Source organism: Haliotis rubra, unplaced genomic scaffold (genome assembly GCF_003918875.1).
Source record: "Haliotis rubra isolate DU_JTF1 unplaced genomic scaffold, ASM391887v1 Scf208, whole genome shotgun sequence".
Classification (NCBI taxonomy): Eukaryota; Metazoa; Mollusca; class Gastropoda; order Lepetellida; family Haliotidae; genus Haliotis; species Haliotis rubra.
In genome coordinates, this window is record NW_025766092.1 from 1,047,945 (window position 1) to 1,071,016 (window position 23,072).

At 40.1% G+C, this 23,072-nt stretch overlaps 1 protein-coding gene across 1 annotated transcript in view; it reads left to right on the forward strand.

Moving 5' to 3' along the window:
* Positions 1–23,072, forward strand: part of LOC124276330 — a 51,348-nt gene that overhangs the window by 6,932 nt on the left and 21,344 nt on the right. Inside the window, exons 2-31 of the mRNA XM_046711944.1 lie at positions 1,320–1,393; positions 2,268–2,779; positions 2,994–3,133; positions 3,397–3,501; positions 3,726–3,848; positions 4,232–4,323; positions 4,476–4,548; positions 4,685–5,491; positions 5,732–5,932; positions 6,264–6,467; positions 7,014–7,192; positions 10,026–10,084; positions 11,782–12,077; positions 12,788–12,909; positions 13,314–13,369; positions 14,103–14,269; positions 15,886–16,001; positions 16,318–16,373; positions 16,542–16,711; positions 17,186–17,367; positions 17,741–17,799; positions 18,394–18,674; positions 18,840–18,961; positions 19,390–19,445; positions 19,784–19,956; positions 20,311–20,492; positions 20,712–20,770; positions 21,111–21,386; positions 22,238–22,313; positions 22,967–23,022. Coding sequence (XP_046567900.1) covers positions 1,320–1,393; positions 2,268–2,779; positions 2,994–3,133; positions 3,397–3,501; positions 3,726–3,848; positions 4,232–4,323; positions 4,476–4,548; positions 4,685–5,491; positions 5,732–5,932; positions 6,264–6,467; positions 7,014–7,192; positions 10,026–10,084; positions 11,782–12,077; positions 12,788–12,909; positions 13,314–13,369; positions 14,103–14,269; positions 15,886–16,001; positions 16,318–16,373; positions 16,542–16,711; positions 17,186–17,367; positions 17,741–17,799; positions 18,394–18,674; positions 18,840–18,961; positions 19,390–19,445; positions 19,784–19,956; positions 20,311–20,492; positions 20,712–20,770; positions 21,111–21,386; positions 22,238–22,313; positions 22,967–23,022 — 5,074 coding nt within the window. The remainder of the gene's footprint in view (positions 1–1,319; positions 1,394–2,267; positions 2,780–2,993; positions 3,134–3,396; positions 3,502–3,725; positions 3,849–4,231; positions 4,324–4,475; positions 4,549–4,684; positions 5,492–5,731; positions 5,933–6,263; positions 6,468–7,013; positions 7,193–10,025; positions 10,085–11,781; positions 12,078–12,787; positions 12,910–13,313; positions 13,370–14,102; positions 14,270–15,885; positions 16,002–16,317; positions 16,374–16,541; positions 16,712–17,185; positions 17,368–17,740; positions 17,800–18,393; positions 18,675–18,839; positions 18,962–19,389; positions 19,446–19,783; positions 19,957–20,310; positions 20,493–20,711; positions 20,771–21,110; positions 21,387–22,237; positions 22,314–22,966; positions 23,023–23,072) is intronic.

The window sequence follows — 23,072 nt, forward strand, 5'->3', positions numbered from 1 at the left end:
TTCAGGGCTTTCTGTGAACCATTGAACCCAAATTACCAGGTCCCATGTACTGCGACAATTCACAACTACCTCATAAAGTCGTATGAAGTTTGCAAGGAGAACAAAATATCAGTACCCAAAACAGTACCTGCCGTTGCCCTAACTACGGACGCGTGGACAAGCGTAGCCACTCACGGCTGTATCACTGTCCCTGCCCACTATACCTATGTTTGAACAACTTGTTTTCTACATAGATATTCAGTCGTTCTTATCCGGCGTATTTCAGTGTTACATATTCAACAATCAACACATACATACGCATTCAAAATAACATTCACACTTGGAGACCTATATCCTTAATAGTGAAAATTTTAATCACAATGAATACCATTGACGTGATCTCCGTTCAGCAGAGTTTCGGAAGAAGAAATACAGCGTAGTGTTACTCAATAAATGGTTAGTCTTTAGTTTGAAACCAAACCGTTTTCACTATAAGAAGTCTCAAATAAACATCAATCCTGTTTTACATATTCTTTAAGTTCCATAGTCGATCAATCTTTACAAGATACTAGTATCTAATGCAGCACCAATCAATGAATGCTTTATCTATGTATCTTCCAGCTTTGGAACGTGTTTTGCCGTATTTTAACCGTGATTAAGGTTAATTGATTATGTGACTTATCGTCCAGGTGAATGTTTAAAAGTTGCTAATATGTCATTACTGCAACGACATATTAATATTAAATAATCTTGAAAGCGCAGTCAAACTTAAAACCAAAAGAAAAGAGAAGTAGATTGATTGGTTTCTTTTCCCGGACACATCCAATCATATTACAGCATTTACAGGCGTAATACGGTATCACCGGCCCAGCTCATGAATATTAATCACATAATTGATCGCGTAGAACTGGGTCACAGTGACACTTACGTTGCCTTCACATTCTGTTTGCAAATTAAAAGGTAATAGATACTTCCATTGACATTGAATATCAATTGCTTTTTTCAGGAACGTTTGGATTCACATATACATGTTGCATTATTCGTAGATTGGAAGTTGGAACAGCTACGTGTATGCTTGAATGTTGGTTTCAGATAAGCATCCAAATTGTCGGGTACTCGGGTCCGAGTCGGGTCTGACACCTCGAGTACTCGAGTCCCAAATTTTGGACTCGTGAGAGCCCTATGTGCATGGTAATATTATGTTGCTGTCCTTTTCGTGTTGTACATATGTTAGTACATTTGTCCGTTAGTGATCTGGCCTTATTCTTTTCACTCGAGAATATCATCCAAATATAGTAACAGTCATATCACGTTTCCATTTACCTCTTTATTTTTTACAGGATTTGGTCCAGTGACTGAATTCAAAGCTGGATCTCAAATGAGGGTGACTTGGCATGTGGCATATCCGCATCAGGTAATTCATTTCAATGCTATATCGATCTCCATTAACAGGGGCTTTGTGTTAGCCTTGTGGTTAAAGTGTTTGCTCGTCACGTCTACCCGGGTTCGATTTAGGGGCCCCCGTCGTGACTTTGATGGAACATTGCTAAAAGCGGCGTACAGCCATGCCAACCCATTCTTAATTTAACATTTAACGGGTTTTGTATATTTTGCATCCAACTTTCTTCGTTTGAATGTCGTGTCTTAATTGTTCTTAACAAAACTTTTGTGCATGCTGTTTAGTCAAAGTATCCAAGACATGTGTTTCCTGATGACGTGTTTCACAATAAACTCGTGAAGTGAGTAATTAATACACATTTAAATATCTGTAGCATTGACGTATGAGGGGCTTTATCATTATGTTTAGAAATTCATAAATGACTCAAAGAATAAGTAAACTTTATACTGCTGTCAACAATATTCAATAATTGCTACGAGCGGAACCAGAGACACTGCGCGGAAAGTCATCGTGCAATGTTTCAAGTCAATCGTAATACATTTCGCCTTATGCGGTTCCATCACTTTTGTACCACTTGGCTACCCTTTGCTATGCCAGGCTAACTAATTTTCGCCTGAAGATGATGATACCGGTTGTGTATAATGGTTGAATATGGTGGAAAGGGATGTGGCGCTCATGTGCTCATTTCGAGAGTACCAGCTGAAAAGTCTTAAAATATTTCTGCTGCCAGTAACAGACGGTTGGATCACCATTAATTGATTATGGCGATGTACTGGTACGGACCCGCAAAACCTCTTCGTCACAAGGTGCCCATGTCATCAAGTTTGTTCTGTATTCGCTATTCATATTATCTACTTTATATTACCAACTTGATTGTACTTCTTTTCAGGGTGGATTTTTCCTTCAAGTTCTGGACAGAAGTAACCGGGAGGTGGTTCGCTACCAGCAGAGCGGTATGATCATGTCAACCCCAGGGAGTATACAAGTGGCTACGGGAGAACCAACGGCAGAGCCTACAGGAGAACCACCAGCGCCAGAGCCTACAGGAGAACCAACGGCAGAGCCTACAGGAGAACCACCAGCACCAGAGCCTACAGGAGAACCACCAGCACCAGAGCCTACAGGAGAACCACCAGCACCAGAGCCTACAGGAGAACCACCAGCACCAGAGCCTACAGGAGAACCACCAGCACCAGAGCCTACAGGAGAACCAACGGCAGAGCCTACAGGAGAACCACCAGCGCCAGAGCCTACAGGAGAACCGCCAGCACCAGAGCCTACAGGAGAACCAACGGCAGAGCCTAAAGGAGAACCTAACGCTGAACCTACAGGGGAACCAACTGCAGAACCAGGGGCACAGACAGGAGGCACCATCGACCTTATCGGATACAACGACACAACGTAATTAATATTCCCATATTTGGTCATATTTCAACACAGAACATTCATAATACAGAGAAGGTTCCGAAAGGCTGTTACAGTGGCTAGTGATCGAATCATGAAGCCTGTACTTTCAGAGGCGGAGTTTGTTATTCCAGTAAGATGAAAAAATGCCGATATTAAATCAAAGTAAACAATTAATAGCCTTGATAATTACAAATGTCACTTTTTTCAGCATGGTAGAGTACACAATCACCCTCCCCGACATCGAGTGTGACGGCTGCACTCTGAGGATGATAAGACAAGCCCTTGAGTGGGGATCCTGTTCCTCTCAGTATCTCTTCTGGAGCTGCGCCGACATCAACATCGTGAAAGGTTCTGTAGCAAATCATTGCAGCGTATCTATAGATATAACCAGGATTTCATAACGTATCTTCTACAGTACGATTGCTTCTACACCAAACATTCACTTTTCATTTCTTCTGTTTCCAGTCATTCAATGATTTAATTTCTTATAATTCTTTGAATAAATTTGTTGTTTCGTTTCTTCGAATCGTTATATAGTCACTGCATTTGATTGTTAACATTACGAATATTTATAATTTACAAACTAAATGATAGGTGTATATGTTTTACAGACAATAACACTGATCCGAAGACGAACTGTTCCGGGCACGGAACATGGAAGGATGGCCTCTGTTCCTGTAATCAACTATACAAGGGAGATCGCTGCCAGTACAAAGGTATGAATAGGCTGATATCAATGACACTGTAGCTTGGCCTCTGTTTTAATCAATTCCGGTTATCCAGTAATGTTTTATGATGGCTGTAGTAACTGCAGGGAGTGTGGGTTTGGGAGCGGAAAAGGCTGGGGTTATGGATGCATGGTGTGTAGTATGTGGGCGAGCGCTGGTGTGTGTGTGTGTGTGCGTATGTTTTTTCTAAAACGATTTTCCCATCTGTTCAGAGGACTGTCAAGTAGACAGTGACTGTGGCGGACATGGTCGATGTGAAGACACCCAGGCCACGTCCTATCCTCGGTTCCAGTGCTACTGTGACATAGGATGGTTCGGCAAGAACTGTGAGCAAGGTACGTACATACACATCGCTGTACTCTTGGTGCAGATAAAGGATATAACCTTTACAGGAACTTAGGCTCTTCTGTATACTATACATGTAGCCAGTATCTAACACGGAGGGCCATTTGTAAGTTCTCATCCTATCAGGTCTTTGACGGAGGAGATATTTGCACAACTCCTTCAGTCAATGAGAGGTTATCAAACTACATGCATTGTAAAGCGGCCCCTAACACTTTCGTTCCTACGACAATGTGTGTTGGAATGAGCATCGTGTTTGTACAGCTCACAGAAACAAGAAATGTGCCAATGTGTCTGGAAGATGATATAAACGGTCGCAAAATCCGCACCCCGACACCCAGTACGTGAGTATTTCACCCACGTTCTGTATTTCCAGAGTCCAAGGTGAACACTACGAATATTGACTACAGTCTGTACGAGATGAGGACCTTGAGCCCGGAGTATGAGCTGTTCTACAGAGAAATAACGGTAGATTGATTATAAGTCAGATTGGTACATTGCTGTGTATGGTATAAGTTTCATTTGGCCTTTTTAGTAATCGTTCATTGATTTACTATTGTACACGCGGTCTGGGTGAAATTGCTCTACAGATTTACGACAAAATGTTTTCAACCTTCCAGGCAGAACAAGAACTGGAGGTTGTGATGAAAGTGAAGAGCACTACATGGGTAGGCCTTGGATGGAAACCCACAGGTAAGTCGTCACAGAGATGGACCAATGCTTGGGTGACGGACTGATTGGCTGACTGACTGACTAAGGGGCCGTGGGATGGATTGATGGTGGAAGGATGGATGGATAAAGGATAGGCAATGCAGGTTTCCCTTTTCAGATTTCAGATCCGGATGTCAGTCGTTCCCGAACTTTCCTGGTACAGTACCAAACACAAATGGAGAGCCAGAACCTGAGGGAGAGTCGGAACTTGAGGGAGAGTCGGAACCTACGGCTGAAACAGAACATACGGCTGAACCCGAATCTACTTCAGAGCCAGAGCACGAACCCGAACCTACGGCTGAACCAGAACATAAAGCTGAACCCGAATCTACGGCTGAACCAGAACATAAAGCAGAACCAGAAACAACTTCAGAGCCAGAGCACGAAGCAGAACCCGAGTCTACGGCTGAACCAGAGCACGAAGCAGAACCGGAATCTACGGCTGAACCAGAGCATGAAGCAGAACCCAAGTCTACGACTGAACCAGAGCACGAAGCAGAACCCGAATCTACGGCTGAACCAGAGCACGAAGCAGAACCCGAATCTACGGCTGAACCAGAGCACGAAGCAGAACCCGAATCTACGGCTGAACCAGGACAGGAACCAGAACCAGAACCCGGATCTTCATCCGCTTTCGCATCACCACCATGTACTATAAGAGCTGCATCTTTTATAGGAGGGACACCTGCACCCGAACCAACAGCCGAGGCTGAAGCCAGGGCAGAAGTAGAACCCGGGGCCGAGACTGAACCCGAAGCAACGGTAGAACCCGGGGCCGAGACTGAACCCGAAGCAACGGTAGAACCCGGGGCCGAGACTGAACCCGGAGCAGAAGTAGAACCCGGGGCAGAAGTAGAACCTACCCCAGAAAGTGAAACTAGCACAGGGGGTACCGGGGTTGCAACTCGTGGAAACAAGGAAGGTTGTAAGTCTGCTACAAATGCTTAATATGTTAAATGCATTAATATTAATATGGAGCTAATAAACTCCAAGTACCCAGACTGACAGTGATTTTATAACTTCGTAACGCGCTTAACGTAGTGTTACCCTTATGTTATGATAACACGTCCGTGACAGCAGACAGCTTTGCGATGCACCTGTGGTCCTTTTTTATGTCTCTTCTTTAACACACATACTGGAAATGAAACTATTTCTGTTCATTTAGCCCGCACCCATCCCATGGACTGTACGGATATGGTGATCGGGTCTGCCCGGGGGATGAGGAGCAGGGTGGGAGACTATTACACCAGGGACAGATCCACCCCTCAACATGATGACTTCTATGGTGGAACTAACAGTCTCACAGCTGCCCTAGGCTTTGAGGAGAACGGATATACTATTATACTGTTCAGGAAGAAACTCACTGGTGGGTACATATGTAGGATGCATGTAACAGTCTATTATGTCAATGGGTATACACTAACAGTGGAACTGATTCCGGAGCTTTTAATGAAAGATACACTCCATACACCCCTCCACGAACTTGAGAACATTTGTAGAGGCATTAATGTTTACGTTGATATACTGAACAACATAAGAAACGCACCACACTAAAATGCACCGACGATGCTCAGATATCATGGGTAGATTTCAGTCTGGCGGGGATATTTCGTATGATATGGGTGGAGCGTTTCTTATGTTCTTCAGTATATTTTCACTCAGCTTGTTTTTAGAACATATTTCTCTTTCAATTTCAGCCGATGAGAGGGCTGACTATAGTATTGACGAGGTCCCAATGTCCGTCATCTGGGCAAGGGGTCAGGACACTGGGAATTATGTGCATTTGCCAAGATCGGGGCTGGAAGTTGGGCAAGCAGCGAATCCCAAGTACTACAATGAAGATGAGCTGAAATATCATGGACACAGGCCGAACAGGGGCGCTGCTACTATAAACTTCAGAGGTCTTTACACATTTTCTGAACATTTGAACAAGTGTTTGTAATGCAATAGTTTACTCCGCGCTTAAGAAAGTCATTATCATTCATGGACATCTCGCGGAGGTTTGAACGGTTACATAAAAATATACATTTCAACTGTCTGTATATATGTGCGAAATATTGACAATATGGTATTATAAGTTTTTAAAAGATACATATACACAGCTACAAAAAGCTCCAGGTTTGAACGGTTACATAAAAATTACATTTCAACTGTCTGTATATATGTGCGAAATATTGACAATATGGTATTATAAGTTTTTAAAAGATACATATACACAGCTACAAAAAGCTCCAGTATGATTCTTGACATTTATTCCAAGAAATATAGTCACCATTTATACAAGTATAGCTGTATCCAGCTACAGATCTTTCTAGACTGCTAGTAATACTCATTTTAAGTTTATACTCTCAGGTCAGGGAGACAACTTGGCATGCTTCAGTGGCGATGTTCTTTTCTTTTATGTTTAATGTTGAACGCTTAATAAAGTTTCCATCATGTTTTTGTAGAGAAGACAGAACTTCCAAGCGGATGCACCGGTCAGTGGCCAGCCACGTGCAACAACTGCCCCTACCAGGTGACATGGGTCGTGGACGTGGCCAACGACATGGTCAACTTCACGATCACCGCCAGGCTGAATGGGGCGAGGAGATGGATAGGACTCGGATTCTCACCCACTGGGAGAATGGTAGGTGTTTTACAACCAAACATTTCTGTTAGTTACTAACGGGTTCGCGGACATAGTGAGTGATTGATTGAGTGAGTGGGTGAGTTTGGTTTTAAATCGCTTTTAGCAATATCCCAGCAATATCACGGCTGGGGACACCAGAAATGGGCATCACACATTGTACCCATGTGGGGAATCGAACCCGGGTCTTCGGCGTGACGAGCGAACGCTTTAACCACTAGGCTACCCCACCAACCCTGTTCCCTGACATACAAAGTAACTCATTATGCGTTACGAAAGAATATATAATCGTTGTCGGAAAGAAAACGGGATTCGTGCGTATACTGGGTACGATTAGACCCTAAAACTATTACATGTGATCAGGGTGCCGTTCCACTAACCGATCTTAGCCCTACGCCAATCGTAAACCCCTAAAGTCCCAATCTTAGCGTGACGTTACGATCGGCATACCGTTCCACCAACCAATCTTACCCAAGTCAATTGTAAAGTTAAGATTCAAAGTCTAAGTTGCTCATGACCAACTTAGGATAGCTAAAATCAATCGTAGAGAAACCAAAATGGTGCCTTTCCTATTCTATGTGAAAAATAAGAGCGAGCATTTCACCGTCAGCGTCCCCTGAAGTCCCCCATGAAATGAATTTATTTCTGTGATGTAACCAAACACTGCACCAGTCTGACCACTGTCGTCATGGGAAGACAACCGAGCGAGTCGGTGTAACACATTTGTACAACAATATTGCAACGTCATGGTTAAGAATATGAACAATGTTCTGAAGCAAAAAGATACAAATATGTTTGATTTCACTGCGCATATTTGTAGGGGGATTCTAAAGGCAGGCCGCGTGTTATTCAAGACCACTGACAGATTCTACATACGTTATAGCCTCGTCACGCCATGTTTATTCTGATTGACAAGGTTCAGGCACACATTAAAAGCTCTGACACAATTGACATTTTTAAAGTTCAGACTTGTTCTCAGTATATTACTTATAATCTCGGCTGTAAATACTCTCGTGTAAATTATCTGTACACAGCGCTTTGAGCATGCCCCAGTATGTGGAATAGGCGCACTATAAATATGCATATATTATTATTATATTATGCCTGATACCCAGCGTTCGCACGCACTTGCACCTGAAACCAAGATGCTCACTACCCTAATATTTTGCTCTAGGTTTTTTCTCCACGTTTACACTTGGTTGGAAAAATACCCATGAAGGCCCGGGTTAGAATATTGAACTTCAATAACCCATGCTTGTCGTTAGAGGCCACTAACGGGATCGGGTGGTCAGGCGTTCCACTAACCGATCTTAGGCCGATCGTAGCCGGTTCCGATCTAGCTAAAAGCATATTTGTATCTTTTTGCTTCAGAACATTGTTCACTTCATGGCTGTCCCTATTCTTTACCATGACGTTGCAATATTGTTGTACAAATGTGTTACATCGACTCGCTCGGTTGTCTTCCCATGACGACAGTGGTCAGACTGGCCTGACATTTGTAAGGCTTCAGTGCAGTGTTTGGTTACATCACAGAAATATACAAGATCATTTCATGGGGGACTTCAGGGGACGCTGACGGTGAAATGCTCGCTCTTATTTTTCACATAGAATAGGAAAGGCACCATTTTGGTTTCTCTACGATTGATTTTAGCTATCCTAAGTTGGTCATGAGCAACTTAGACTTTGAATCTTAACTTTACGATTGACTTAGGTAAGATTGGTTGGTGGAACGGTATGCCGATCGTAACGTCACGCTAAGATTGGGACTTTAGGGGTTTACGATTGGCGTTGGGCTAAGATCGGTTAGTGGAACGGCACCCTGGACGAATGAACATTGCAATGCAGTGCTAAGTTTTAAGGCAGAAACTCTTAATGTGCAGATACAATTAATTTACATCGAAAGAGTGTTTTAAATTGCACTACATGATAGCTACGTTGCGTGGGACGTAAGTAGCCGACATCCAACTCAATCAAAATAAAGGGGTTGCTGTCTATCCGAGCTCTCTTTTGGTTTTGCATATATATAAAAACCAAAAACAGAATGCCTTTTTCTCCAACATGTTTCGTTCTTTACTCAGGGAGATTGTAGCAGTTACAGTATGACGTCATTACATATATATTGTGACGTCACAATAGGGACAACATTCTAGAGCGACAAGGTCACAGCTTGCAATGGTTTAACATTGGTTTGAACTTGTCTATGAAGTAGTGTTCTTTTAAAATTCGTTTTACTTTGTCCGAATTTTGAACTTGATAAAAAGGAAATATTGTAAATTTAACATATATACATACTACATACATACATACATACATACATACATACATACATACATACATACATACATACATACATACATACATACATACATACATACATACATACATACATACATACATACATACATACATATATATATATATTGTGTTTAAATGCTTTATTGTGAGTTTGTAATGGGATACATGAGTGTATCCTACATCATCTTCATCTCCATCCAGTGTTACGGGGGAGGTGGGGTAGCCTAATTGGTAAAGCGTCCGCTCGTTATGCTGAAGACCCGGGTTCGATTCCCCATATGGGTACAATGTGTGAAGCCCATTTCAGATGTCCCCGCCGTGATATTGCTGGAATATTGCTAAAAGCAACGTAAAACCCAACTCACTCCAATGTTACGACTGGATGCTTGCTGCTATTTCGTCCATGTCAGATGTTTTTTCCTCACTTTTGATATATACAATCTGTATTGTGAACAAATCATCAGCATCAAAGAGCTGGGTACAATTATTGTTTTTTGAGCAAGGTATTAATATTAGTTTTCCCTTCTCTACTTTTCAGCCTTCTTCCGACGCTGTGATCGGATGGGTGGATGATTCTGGTGTTCACATTTCTGATAGGTACGTGACTATGACTGGAAATACTTGTGATGAGTCCAAGTTGCAATAGACGACAGGAACCTCGGCCCTGTTTCACAAAGCGGTCGTAGCGCTGAGGTGATCGTAACTCCCATACTTTAACCAAGCCTTACGATAGTCGTAACACTAAGATTGCCCTGAGTCAGAAAGCGATCACAGCACTGTGCTCTAAATTCCAAGCTTTAACATACGGATGTCTTAGCCCTACGGTGGCTGTGTGGCGAAGTGATTATTGGCAGTATTCTCTTAAAGGGGAAGTGTACTCGCAAAACTCTACTTCTATCAAACAATACGGAATCAGTTACATTCAGTATTTGAAAATATATACTCTTTTGCGTACATTGAAAGTAGAACGCTCAAAATAAGCATAGAAAAAATATGTCATTATGGGGCCTTTGTTTACAGAGGTAAACAGACCAGAGTTACCCCCCTTAGATTAGATTGGTGCCAGTTGATTTTGTCCCAAAACAAAAGACATTAGAAGCGAAATTTTTAAACGATGTAGAAATTACGAGAGATTCATGCACTACAGATTGAACGTGTGTATTTTCATTCAAAAACCTCACTTCAATGATATACCAAATATGTATGACAATGTTGACGTGCGATGGCTTGATAGATCTAGTGCAGGTACGCTTGGATTTGATGATGTCGAATGGCGCCATTTGCTTATCATTTTGTCCGTCATATAGCAAGGAATATAAGCCGCGTTGTGTTTATTATAGAAATTTAACTCTTTGTACATGTGCAAAATGAATGAATCGATACAATGAAAACAACCACTGTGCCATTAGATATTTGTGATATCTGTGTGCAGTATTGATTATGAAACGACTAGATAAACGCTGTAAACGTTAAAAAAGGTGCAAGACAAAAAGGTATATTTTCATATAAACGTGCCCTCTACGACCTCACATATGACCCCAGAATCCTCAGTTATAAAGCTTGTCGTGATGGACAACTTAATGGACCGGCTGGTCAAGTTCGGTCGATTGATGACGCTCCATCATGCCCTGAGGTAATGATGGTGTTCATGCGTTAATTATGGTTTATCTGGTCCAGATTTGATGTAACTTGAATACCGATGTGTGCGGCGAAAAATAACCAAAATAATGTGGTGATGTTTTGGAAGTGTAAGTTGATGTGGACCGTAATAATCCCTCTCTTTATGTATTATAGTAGAGTAGTGGTTAGTATATTGGCCTCTCACGCCAAAGGCCCGGGTTCGAATCCAAGTGGAGACACAAAAATTTGTGACCTGGGTCTCATACTGTGTTGTGCGCCTGGGCAAGGCACTTCGTCCTGAGAAGCGGATGTAGGACCTATACGGTCGCGCGAAGCGCTTAGTAGCTGCTTTGAAAGTACAATTCCGTCAGGGTGATAATGTAACGCCAGAGAACAGCATTGCATTGTATCATAGGTGCACAAATTAGCATTATTGTTATCATAAACCGTACACACAAAAAACCTCGCGTTTAGTCGCAACATTTGTTCGAGTTAAGCTGAAATTATTTAATGTAAATAGAATTTAGTTCGAGCTATAAGATTCCAGGAGTCACATGTTTTCTCTTCTTGAAAGATATTTCATCACATTTCAATAAATAATATAGGTAAACTTCCACAATACTTGTTTGATATGTTGAGATCCTATTCAAATCATTTACAAATATAAATTCCAGGTTCCTCACCGGATACAGTCCCCCGCAAATTGACGCAGTAGAGAACTTAGTGGGCACATCAGGAACGCTCACCAATGGAGTTACTGAGATAAAGTTCTCCCGTAAAAGAAACACCGGTCAGTCTCAGGATTTCACCTTCACAGACACCGACACCGGGTGTCCCTTCTTGTTGTTCCCCGTGGGAGGGGCATATAACCCAACAACTCTGGGCATCTCCCAACACGCAGCCACGCCCCAGGTGTCCGCTCAGAGAATATGCTTCAGCAGCACATGTGCGGGTTCAGCCAGCAATGGCGGTATGTATGACAGTATATGACAATATCATCCATGGAAGTAAAGTTTATGTTACTGTGGGAAGCCACTGAATTCATTTGTTAGCAGTATAAATTTGGATGGAATGTATCCGTGTACGACAAACCTTCATCCATTGCCATTGCGTCGGGTATATTGAACATCCGGGTTCGATTCCCCACGTGGCTACATTGTGTTAAGCCCATTTCTGGTATCCCCAGCCGTGATATTGCTGGGATATTGCGTAAATCTAAACTCACTCACTGACTGACTCAAGTGTAGTTCAAGAAACACAAGCAACGGGTTTGTCCAGTTGGATGAAAACAACAGTATGCTTTTAACTATGAGCGTTTACCAGTAAGCCTTCATATGACACAAGCGGGAATATTTCCCGTGTAACATGTGTCACAGCCTCGAGGTCTTCATTACTGTCATTCAGATGTGGGATTTTACTCACAATGCATCCATGGAGCAATGTTTATTAGATTTCCATCAGTTATACACGGTCTCGCTACTCGCTAGTTACCACAACACCATGCATCGGTCGTAGGTATTCAGCGTTCATGAAGCAATGTGGTATTTCCAAACCCGTAAAATAGTGACGATACTTACAAGTGTCATCATACATATGCGTTTGTACGATTTTGAAATGCTAATTATTTCAAGAGATGTAGGTAACGACAGATACTGAGAACATATGCCTTCTTTGTCACAGCTCCTCAACCATCACTGAAGCTCGTCGCATCACTGCGCTTTCCAAATCTTCAGTATTCACCCCTATATGCCAACAAGTCATCAGATGCATTCAAGAACCTGAAGGGGCTATTGGAAAGAGAGGTAATGAAAATCAAATTAATTCTACCCTGTTATATAAAAACATTGCTCCTTTTAAACTAAAATTTACTTATGGTCATAAGGCAATATTGAAGCTCATAAAGTGTTAATAGAATTTGAACGCCCCACAAACTCTTTTTCAAAATTCAAGAGTCCATGTTCTGTGTACACGGTCTCAGACACAGAGAGCATGTGTGGATAAATTTGATCAAGTTAGCAAAATACAATCCATATGTCAGCAGAGAATTGCAATTAATGTTCACATCACACACAATTTTATGACAGTATAAATTACATCCCATAAACTTCTTCATATCTGCAGTAACAAAATTAACTACAATGATAATAGAAAGTAAATGTCTGACCATATGGAATTCTACTGACGCTGAGATCTACATCATTTTCAGATGAGCAAGCTGTCCAAACCTGGAACAATTGTAACTATTGAAGTTGTCAGTATAAGGTGTGTATAGCAAGTCAGCATAATACTCCATACTTGTCAACAAATGATGAGTACAATACAATGATATGAAATCTATGAAGTTTGTTTGGTACTTAAAAATGCATTCAGCAATATTCCAGCTCTAGGACCGCGGCCTTTAAAGAATCTAGTCTGGACCAGACAATCCAATGATTAGCATCATGAGCATCGATCTTTGGAATTGGGAAACAATTATCCTGACCCCACGATCCGTTAGTGGCAAGCATGAGTAGTTGAAGATCTACTATAACCAGTATGTTGACTGGTCTCTTGGCCAAATTATCATTAGGAATTAAGACACCTTTGTTTATTTTCGTAAAGGTGTAATGTTAATATACCGTTTGATGAGCGTACATTAAAAGTAGTATTCTGTCATCTGTGATTCGAGGCAGATAAAGTTCCGATTGCAAGTGCCCCTTGTTGAAAGACATGGCAACATGTGATTATGTGACAGGGTACCCCGTAGACTGATGCTCATGCTGTTAACCACCGGTTTGTTCGGCATAAACATGATTATGTACCGGATGCACAATACCGAAGTCAACATTCACTCAATCACATGTAGATTCATTGCTGAATCTAAAAAACGGAGAAATATCACGTCTTGACTCTAAATATAGTTTTGAGCTATTTAATATCGAAAAAAAATCATATAAAAGAATATATTAAATACTGGAGTCATATGCAGGACGTTTATCATCGATTTCTTCACCAGATCGGGGAGTGTCATTGCTGATTTTGAGGTGACTTCCAACACTACAACCGAAGACACCTTAAAACGTGACACAGAAACCCTCTTCAAGTCTATTCAGTCCAATGGCAGAGTGGGCGACTACGCTGTAGACCCTGCCTATCTAACAGTTAACAATCCTGATAAAGAAGGTACGTATTATCTGTTTGTAAGCGGTGTACTGATTACATGAAACGGTACATTTGAAAATTTGATCAATCAGTGACAGAAATTATGTCCGATGCAGTTCCCTATTTTGACTTCTACTATACGTTCCCGAACATGTTTTCAGGTGAGTATAAGGCTTTGCATATGTTTATGCCGAGTGTCACCGGTGGGCCAGGATATGCTCAGCTTTTTGCGAACACCTGCAGCTGGTACCATTAGGAGATAAACATCATGTGTTGGCCAGTTTCCGGGTGTTATTGAGTATTTGAAGCACGGGAATTCATTTGGAACCGACGGCGTCAGGCCGGAGGTTTCAAATGGAATATTCCCGTGCTTCAATTACTCAATAACACCCGGAAATTGGCCAACACATGATGTTTATCGACATTGTAAACACAAAAGTAAACCAAAAGGTCCACTTATTGACATCGAGTACGGGTACAGCAGTGAAATGTCATCAGCCGGCCGTTTCGGCTGTCTCCCATGGTAGCATCTAGAACTGCTCATTTGTGACGTCATTCGGACTTTACGTCACAATATGATTTGAATGACGTCATCTCAGCTGACGACGTAACGATACAATGGTGTGAGCGATGTTTGTATGCATTAATACGCAGCGAATTTCCGGGAATCGAATACCATTTGATCACGTTTTTCAACCAGTCAGGTCAAAGAACACAGTGATTTTGGTTTACAATCACTGTTTGATAGTTTAAATACATGCTCAGTCATCTGAATGTAACTATCACTGGATTGTCTGATCCAGACTTGATTGTTTACAGACTACGACGTAACTGTAATAGCTGCAATACTGCTGAATGCGACGTCAAACAAACACTGTCATGATAGTGTCATGAATTGCACAATAGATTCTGCTTTTAGCATAGATTTCTTACGGATGTGGAAAGGGTATTGTCGTTTCTATTCCATGACTTTGATGATCAGACAGTTTACATGTACACATGTATAGTTATTCGCAATTGCAGCAGTGTTGAGATTCAGAATTGTCGTATCAACTATCTTCTTTAGAATACGTCCGCTTTGAACAATATTTTACTGCATGTTAGGCTAGTGTGGAAGAAATCACAAATTCTCACTGTCAGTGATAAATGGTTTGCCACCACCAAAACGTAGATGTTGGTTTTACTTTGTGATTTGCTTCCTCAATGTGAAGTTGCTCAGTAAAATATCCCAGACATACCGTTTAAAGTAGCATTAAACCAATTGCCTTTTCAGTTTGGATATAGACTTTACCTGATTTAGATAATGCCTTTTCTCGAATAACCGGTATTATCACTATTTAAAAGCCTATCATAAACACATGTTCATGATATGTTTTATCTCATACAATAGACTCTACTTTTAGCGAAACTTTCTATCGAATATGTAAGGGGTTTCGTCGGTTTGATTTATTTGATTGAAGTTCGATAATGATTGATCAGGATACCTTTCGAATTGGTTGATACATCTTGGAATAATTTCCCACCGGTTGTAAGTTAGTGTAAGTAGCCCTCGTGTGTGCAATATACATGCAATTAACTTCATACGTTTCTTTTGAAATTATGATGCATGATTAATCCGTTTCAATATCTGTTTTCAGAAACAGAGTTTCAGTTCATTGCCTCCCTGCGGTTTCCCAGTCTCACCTACACAGCTGACTATGCCAACAAGGGGTCGACTGTTTTCATGCTACTGAAGAACCACTTTGATAACGAGGTAAACGGATTTCTTACATATTTGTTATTCTGCACATATGACAGTAGAAGCATATACCTGCCAATCAAAGGTGACAGGTATGAAATGTAATTATTCATTTTCATCTCACCTTTGTTATAATTATAGATTTGCTTATTCAAGGTCAGTAACATACATAGTATTCTACTTATATACTCATTTTCATCAAAGATATCGTTGAATAATTGTCATCACAGAGATGTTCGGAATACATTGAACAGATTTTCTAAAGTATTTTCTTAAAGCATAACACTAATAACACTTGTTCCTGGATTTAGTGAAACTGTTTCCCTTTCAGATGAAGGATCTGCTCAAACCCAATACTATAAAAAGTATTGAAGTTATCAATATACGGTAAGAGCGAGCATCTTTACACGGTGACACCTTCTGTAAAGTTACTTAAAGTACATAGTTAAACAAATTAATGATGGAGATGTTTTTGCATAGTGACACTTAAATAGTTACACCCATTTCTTGATTTGCTGAAGATAAATTGCTGTATTTGTCCCATCTTTGCTTCAGGAACGGAAGTGTTATTGCTGACTTTGTAGTAAAATCAACATCAAGCGCAACGAACAATGAAACGTTTCAAGATGATGTGATGAACTTCTTCAAGTCTATCCGGACCATCGGCAATGTTGCTGGATATGCCGTGGATCCTATCTTCCCCATAGTTGAAACTAGCAGCCAAGGTTTGTTACCGGTGGGGTAGGATGCGCTCACCTTTTTGCGAACACCTGGTATCATCACTATTTCATAGTTATTGACAGTATTGGTTTGTTGGGTTGTTAGACGAGACACTCATCTTTTTGATAACACAAGGTATCATCACGATGTGGCTGTTATTCATAAAGATATATTAATATTATGATGTAGTTAGAATCGCTGAGAGGAATAACGTTTAGTAGCGCTTCCTTGTGATTATGGAAATGTTTACTTTACACCATGACATATGCCTCAAATTCCAAAGTTATCTTGTTGCAAATACATACACTGAATTGAATGAAAGAAAATGATGAATGAAATTAGTTCATGTGTTTCGGACATTTGAACCTCATTTTGTTTCAGTTGTCTATTGTTACCAAAATACTTTGCAAATGTCAATTAATCTGCATTTCATGCAAGGACACAAACCTATTCAAAGCCTCATCACATGCTTTTTTCAGAAGAACCTACAGAGATGCCAGAAGGCTGTATGGGTCAGTGGCCAGCCGAGTGTGACGATTGCAGCTACCAAGTGAAATGGGTCGTTGATGTTGCCAATGACGTAGTAAACTTCACCATTACCGCCAGGTTGGAGGGTCAGAAGAAATGGATTGGACTTGCATTCTCACCAACAGGGAGAATGGTATTTAAGTCTTTGCATGTGTTATGATATAGTCCTTAATGTTGAAGGAATGTCATTACATGCCTACAGTTCCTAATTTTATCTAAGCCAGACGTGACCATACAGACTGATTTTTAAAACTCACATAATCGCGTATTTAAAAATATGTTTTTGTAACTTTTATTACGTAAATTGTTGTGATTGCATGCATATATGTTGTATTTGATAACCATGTAACTTTGGTTTCGAAATTTATATCAAATTTCATTGCAAATGTCCAGAGGTAGTGCTACTGGTAGTCTCATTATGCATGCCACAAAAGCAGGAAATACCTCAAGGACATGTATCACATAGCAATTATTTTACTGACGCTTCATATTCATTCATCATGCAGAGAAACTCGGATGCAGTTATCGGATGGGTGGATGGCACCGACTCTTATATCTCAGACAGGTATGAATTACTGCCATGGTAACATATGAAACAAATGGAACTGCAGCTGACATATATTTTGCCATCGATGTACTTTGTCATAAATGTGAAATGTACTCCATGTGTTTACCTTCATAGGTTTTATTCTTGTATTGAACGTTGTAGCCTTCATTGTATTGAAACCCGTAAAGGTCCGGTTTATAATTGGTCTTTGGCAACCCGTGCTTGTCGTAAGTGGCGACTAACGTCATCAGTTGGTTAGGCCCGTTGACGTGGTTGACACATGTCACCATATCCGAAGTACGTAGATCGATTCTCATTCTGTTGATCACTGGATTGTCAGGTCCAGACTCGATTATTTACAGATCGCCGCCATATGGCTGGAATATTGCTGAGTGCTGCCTTACACAACAAACAAACAAAAATGACCGTGAATACTTTCAATTCAGTTATTCATAATGGAAACGTAATTGTTTTCAGTGATTAATGTCCTTGTTTACATATCTAAACAATTTAGCCGTAACATGTTCATTATCATGACACATTCATTCAGGTAGCTAAACAGTGCAATGTACATCCAAAGGGGTAATATGATGTTTGATGTTTGATGCACAGATTCATAGTTGGCTACAGCCCACCTGCATTAGATACCGTGGACGACCTGGTTGGTAAAGAAGGGACAATGGAAAATGGTGTGACTGTGATAAGGTTCTCCCGCCCAAGAAATACCAGCCAGACTCAAGATTACATCTTCACCGACACTGACTGTCCGTACTTGCTGTTCCCTGTGGGTGGTGGCAACTATAACGCAGCAGACAGGAGTGTATCCAAACATGACATTACACCATCCGTGTCGGCTCAAAGAATCTGCTTCAGCAGTGCATGCGCCAGCAAAGGTACTCAGTGATGTTATTATACAGACTTTCTATATGTTACCACTACGAACACGTTTTGTCTCATATTATAAAAACTTCACTGTTTCGTTTTGTTTGTTTTAATTTCACGTCCGCAAACAATGCAAAGGTTTGTCTTGCTGAATTTAATAATGCTCCTCTTTATAGAACCCAAACCAACATATGAGTTCATCGTCTCTTTGCGGTTCCCAAGTCTTCAATACTCACCCGAATACGCTAATAAGATGTCAAATGTTTACTTGCTACTGAAGGATACGTTTGATAAAGAGGTGAGACGACTGTGGACAGTATATGGGAAGTTGGGAAAATAGGAAGTTGGGAAAATGGGAAGAGAATCAAGTGGGCAGTAAACATTGGTGAACATATTTAAAACAGGAGGAATCGACCTCACCTACCTCAGAACGTGTATTTTATAGATTTGCTATCGTAAGACGCATAACATAGGTGATTGAGTCTTCAGTCCTTTTGTTACTGAGTATTCTGAGATGTGATTCTAACTATTGAGCTTGATTTAAACGACTACTTGTACATTCGGTATCTTGTTCAGACCTAGTTTTGATGAAGCATTATTATATGCTATACATCTACACATGAGTGTCCGTAATATTTGCTACTGTAAACGGAAAATAATTATTGAAAATAAATTAACTTCCATAACAGTGTGTATTTAACAAAATGAAAATGTAATCCTTTTCAGATGAAGGACTTACTGAAACCCAAAAGTATCCAAGGTATTGAAGTAATCAACTTTAGGTAAGGGGCATTTCTTGTAATACTTTAAGTGTATTTGTCTGTTTTTCATCACCTTTCTTGTACAATGCATACACAAAGAAATGCACAGTGTACCTTTACAGACAGACAAACAATATGTTTTTTGTCAAAATTACTTAGCATTATGCAAAGACACATTTATTATACCATGACATTTATTTTAAATATACATTTTTATGAGAAAAGGAACTATGAAATATTACAGCCTTCAAACAGTCAGTTATTTTCTTTGTTTCGAAATTAGGGAAAACTACCAATGTCTAATGTGATCTATTACTACATATGCCTCTATTTTGTTCAATCTCTCATTTCTCTTCCAGCAATGGAAGTATTATTGCTGACTTTCTGGTAAAATCGTCCCAAAACGCAACGAACAATGAAACCTTTCAAGGCGATGTAAGGACATTCTTCAAGTCTGTTAAGGTTCTTGGTAATGTTGGCGCTTATCGTGTGGATCCTTCCTATCCCTTAGTCAGGTCGGATGTCCAGCCAGGTTTGTCATTTTTCTCTGATATATAAAAAATAAAATGTTTAAAATGAATGTTCAAGACTAGATTAAGACCTATATCCTTCTACCATCACTGAATTAGAAAGAACAGTTTTCATCCAATATGTGCGATGAAGGATTCTGTGTTATTAATAACAAACATTACAATGAAATTAATCCATGAATTTAGTTCGAGGTCAGTCCCAATCTGTCCAGTAGTAACAATTGAACCATTCAACTGTACATTTGTTTATGTTCACGATTCCACGAAGAGGTTATTGAAGTCTCTTAAATGTATAGGTCCAGGCAAGCACATTGAAACATATGTCATTAAAATATGCTTCTATATTGTCTTTTTAGAAGAACCTCCAGAGATGCCAGAAGGCTGTATGGGTCAGTGGCCAGCCGTCTGTGACGATTGCAGGTACCAAGTGAAATGGGTCGTTGATGTTGCCAATGACGTAGTAAACTTCACCATTACCGCCAGGTTGGAGGGTCAGAAGAAATGGATTGGACTTGCATTCTCACCAACAGGGAGAATGGTAGGCCTAAACTATTGATGTCCATGTGTTCAATATAACCTTTGATGGTATAGATATTGATTACCTGCATTTACTGATGTTATATTCTATGGGATGAGATATTTAATATCATTGCTACTATTCAGGGATAATTTTGCTACAAACGATGAATATCCTAAACCTAAATTCCAATTCTTGTAGCAAAGACCATGTTACACTTGTAATGCTGATTCTTTGCAGAGTAACTCGGATGCAGTTATCGGCTGGGTGGATGGTTCCAACGTTTACATCTCAGACAGGTAGGAATAGCTGACATGTAAACTTGCCCGACTGTAACAATGTAAGGTTTTGTGTTTTGATCAGGAGAAATGTGGTATTCAAGTACTAGACAAAACAAGGAATGGCACCGTATACAATATTTTTCCGTTCAAATGAGAAGAGACTATGGTAATTATATAATTCACGAGAGGAAGTATTCTACATTGATACATAAGATTTGATGATACTATTTCAGCCCAATCGGTACAACATTGTCATGGTCATGTTCATATAAATCAATACAATCATGCTCCAACCATTTCAGGTAACTTAGTTTTCCTAGTAGATTGTAAAGACTAATATGATGTATGTTTTACCTAGATATATAGTTGGCTACAGCCCACCTGCAATAGATACCGAGGACGACCTGTTTGGTAAACGAGGGACAACAGAAAATGGTGTCACTGAGATAAAGTTCTCACGTCCAAGAAATACCAGCCAGACTCAAGATTTCACCTTCACCGATACTGACTGTCCGTACTTGCTGTTCCCTGTGGGTGGTGGCAACTATAACGCAGCAGACAAGAGTGTATCCAAACATGACATTACACCATCCGTGTCGGCTCAAAAAAATCTGCTTCAGCAGTGCATGCGCTAGCAAAGGTACTCAAAGATGTTATTCTACAGACTTCCTATATGTTACCACTGTTACGGTTAGAGAATTTCTGTCGTAAAAGGTTCCCGAGTCCCCTTTCAAAAGCAAAATACAACAAAGACACGTCTATAATATTCAACTGTATATTAAATAAGCCATGACCAAGGTTACAATGAATGACAGTACAGATATCTAGTACAATGCAATTGAGTCACAAATCTAAAATATTGGGTCACAATCTAACCAGAGTCTTGACGTTCACAGTGAGAACAGATGTACTGATTGAAGGTTGTTGACAGTGACTGCAGTTGAATAGACAAGCACGGGTCGGTCTTGTAACGTTGATAAACTTGATGATGGCAGACAGATTGTATAAGTCCGAAGTCCCCGAAACAACTCAACAATCATCCTTTACATAGCTTTTACACTGTTCTCGAACATTCAAGCAAAGCAAGGCTACATCAATATCCTCTCAGAACGTTATAAAATGCCATCGAAAACACAAGACACCTTGACAACTATTACCAGAAGTCAAAACAAACAAACAAGCCAGCCAATGGCAGATAACTCCAAAGCGCTATCTCAAAAGGCGTACCGCAAAATCCACACTCAAAACTTTATAACCCATAAGAACTGTCAGTTAATCAATGTGATATTACAATTAAAAAAAACATACTCTCATAACACCACTCTGAAACATTTCATCTTATATTGACAAGAATGTCAATATTTTGTTTTAAGAATTTTCACATCCTCAAAGAGTGCAAAAGTTTGTGTTGCTGTATTCAAACATGCTCCTCTTTATAGAACCCCAACCGACTTTCGAGTTCATCGTCTCCTTGCGGTTCCCAAGTCTCCAATACTCACCCGAATACGCTAATAAGATGTCAAATGTTTACTTGCTTCTGAAGGACTCAATTGAGAAAGAGGTAAGACGACTTTAGAGATTTTTTGGAATTTGATTTCGGTCAAGTGTATTGTGATGTAGGTGAAACATCTTTGAAACTGGAGGCATTTACATCACCTAACATGGTGCACAATATTGAGTCGATGATAACATAGACATTCAGGGGGAAATGTATTTTAATCGTGTATATATGGATGACATTGATGATAGTGATCTTAAACCTAAGTTTGTTATTTAAATGCCCTATGATTTAGTTTTATGTAATTTGTCCATTCTTTCATAAACATATTAGTTCCATTAGCATACAGGGTTCTAATACCCCGGGCTCTGGAACCGCCTTCCTCGACACATTTAGGACATTGTCAATCTCGACCAGTTTCAAACGACAACTGAAAACCCACTTGTTCAACATAGCCTTCGCCTAAACGCCCTTGAGCAATACGTTGGAACAGGCACTATACAAATATTAACTTTATTTATTCATAATTTATTTATTTAATACATGACTCATAACCGAGTAAATGTCATAAGACATTCGTGACTCTTCAGCCTCTGTTCTTACAGGTCCCGTGTGTTCTAATCATTTTGAGATATTTGTTCACACAAGCTGTTAAATCTGTTAAGTTACTTCTGAATCATAGCATATTTCATCAATTGAAAATGTGTTCCTTTCAGATGAAGGACTTACTGACACCAAAAAGTATCAAAAGTATTGAAGTAATCAACTTAAGGCAAGGGCATTCTGTACATAGTGTAAATTAGTTCATATTCTCTATCATAT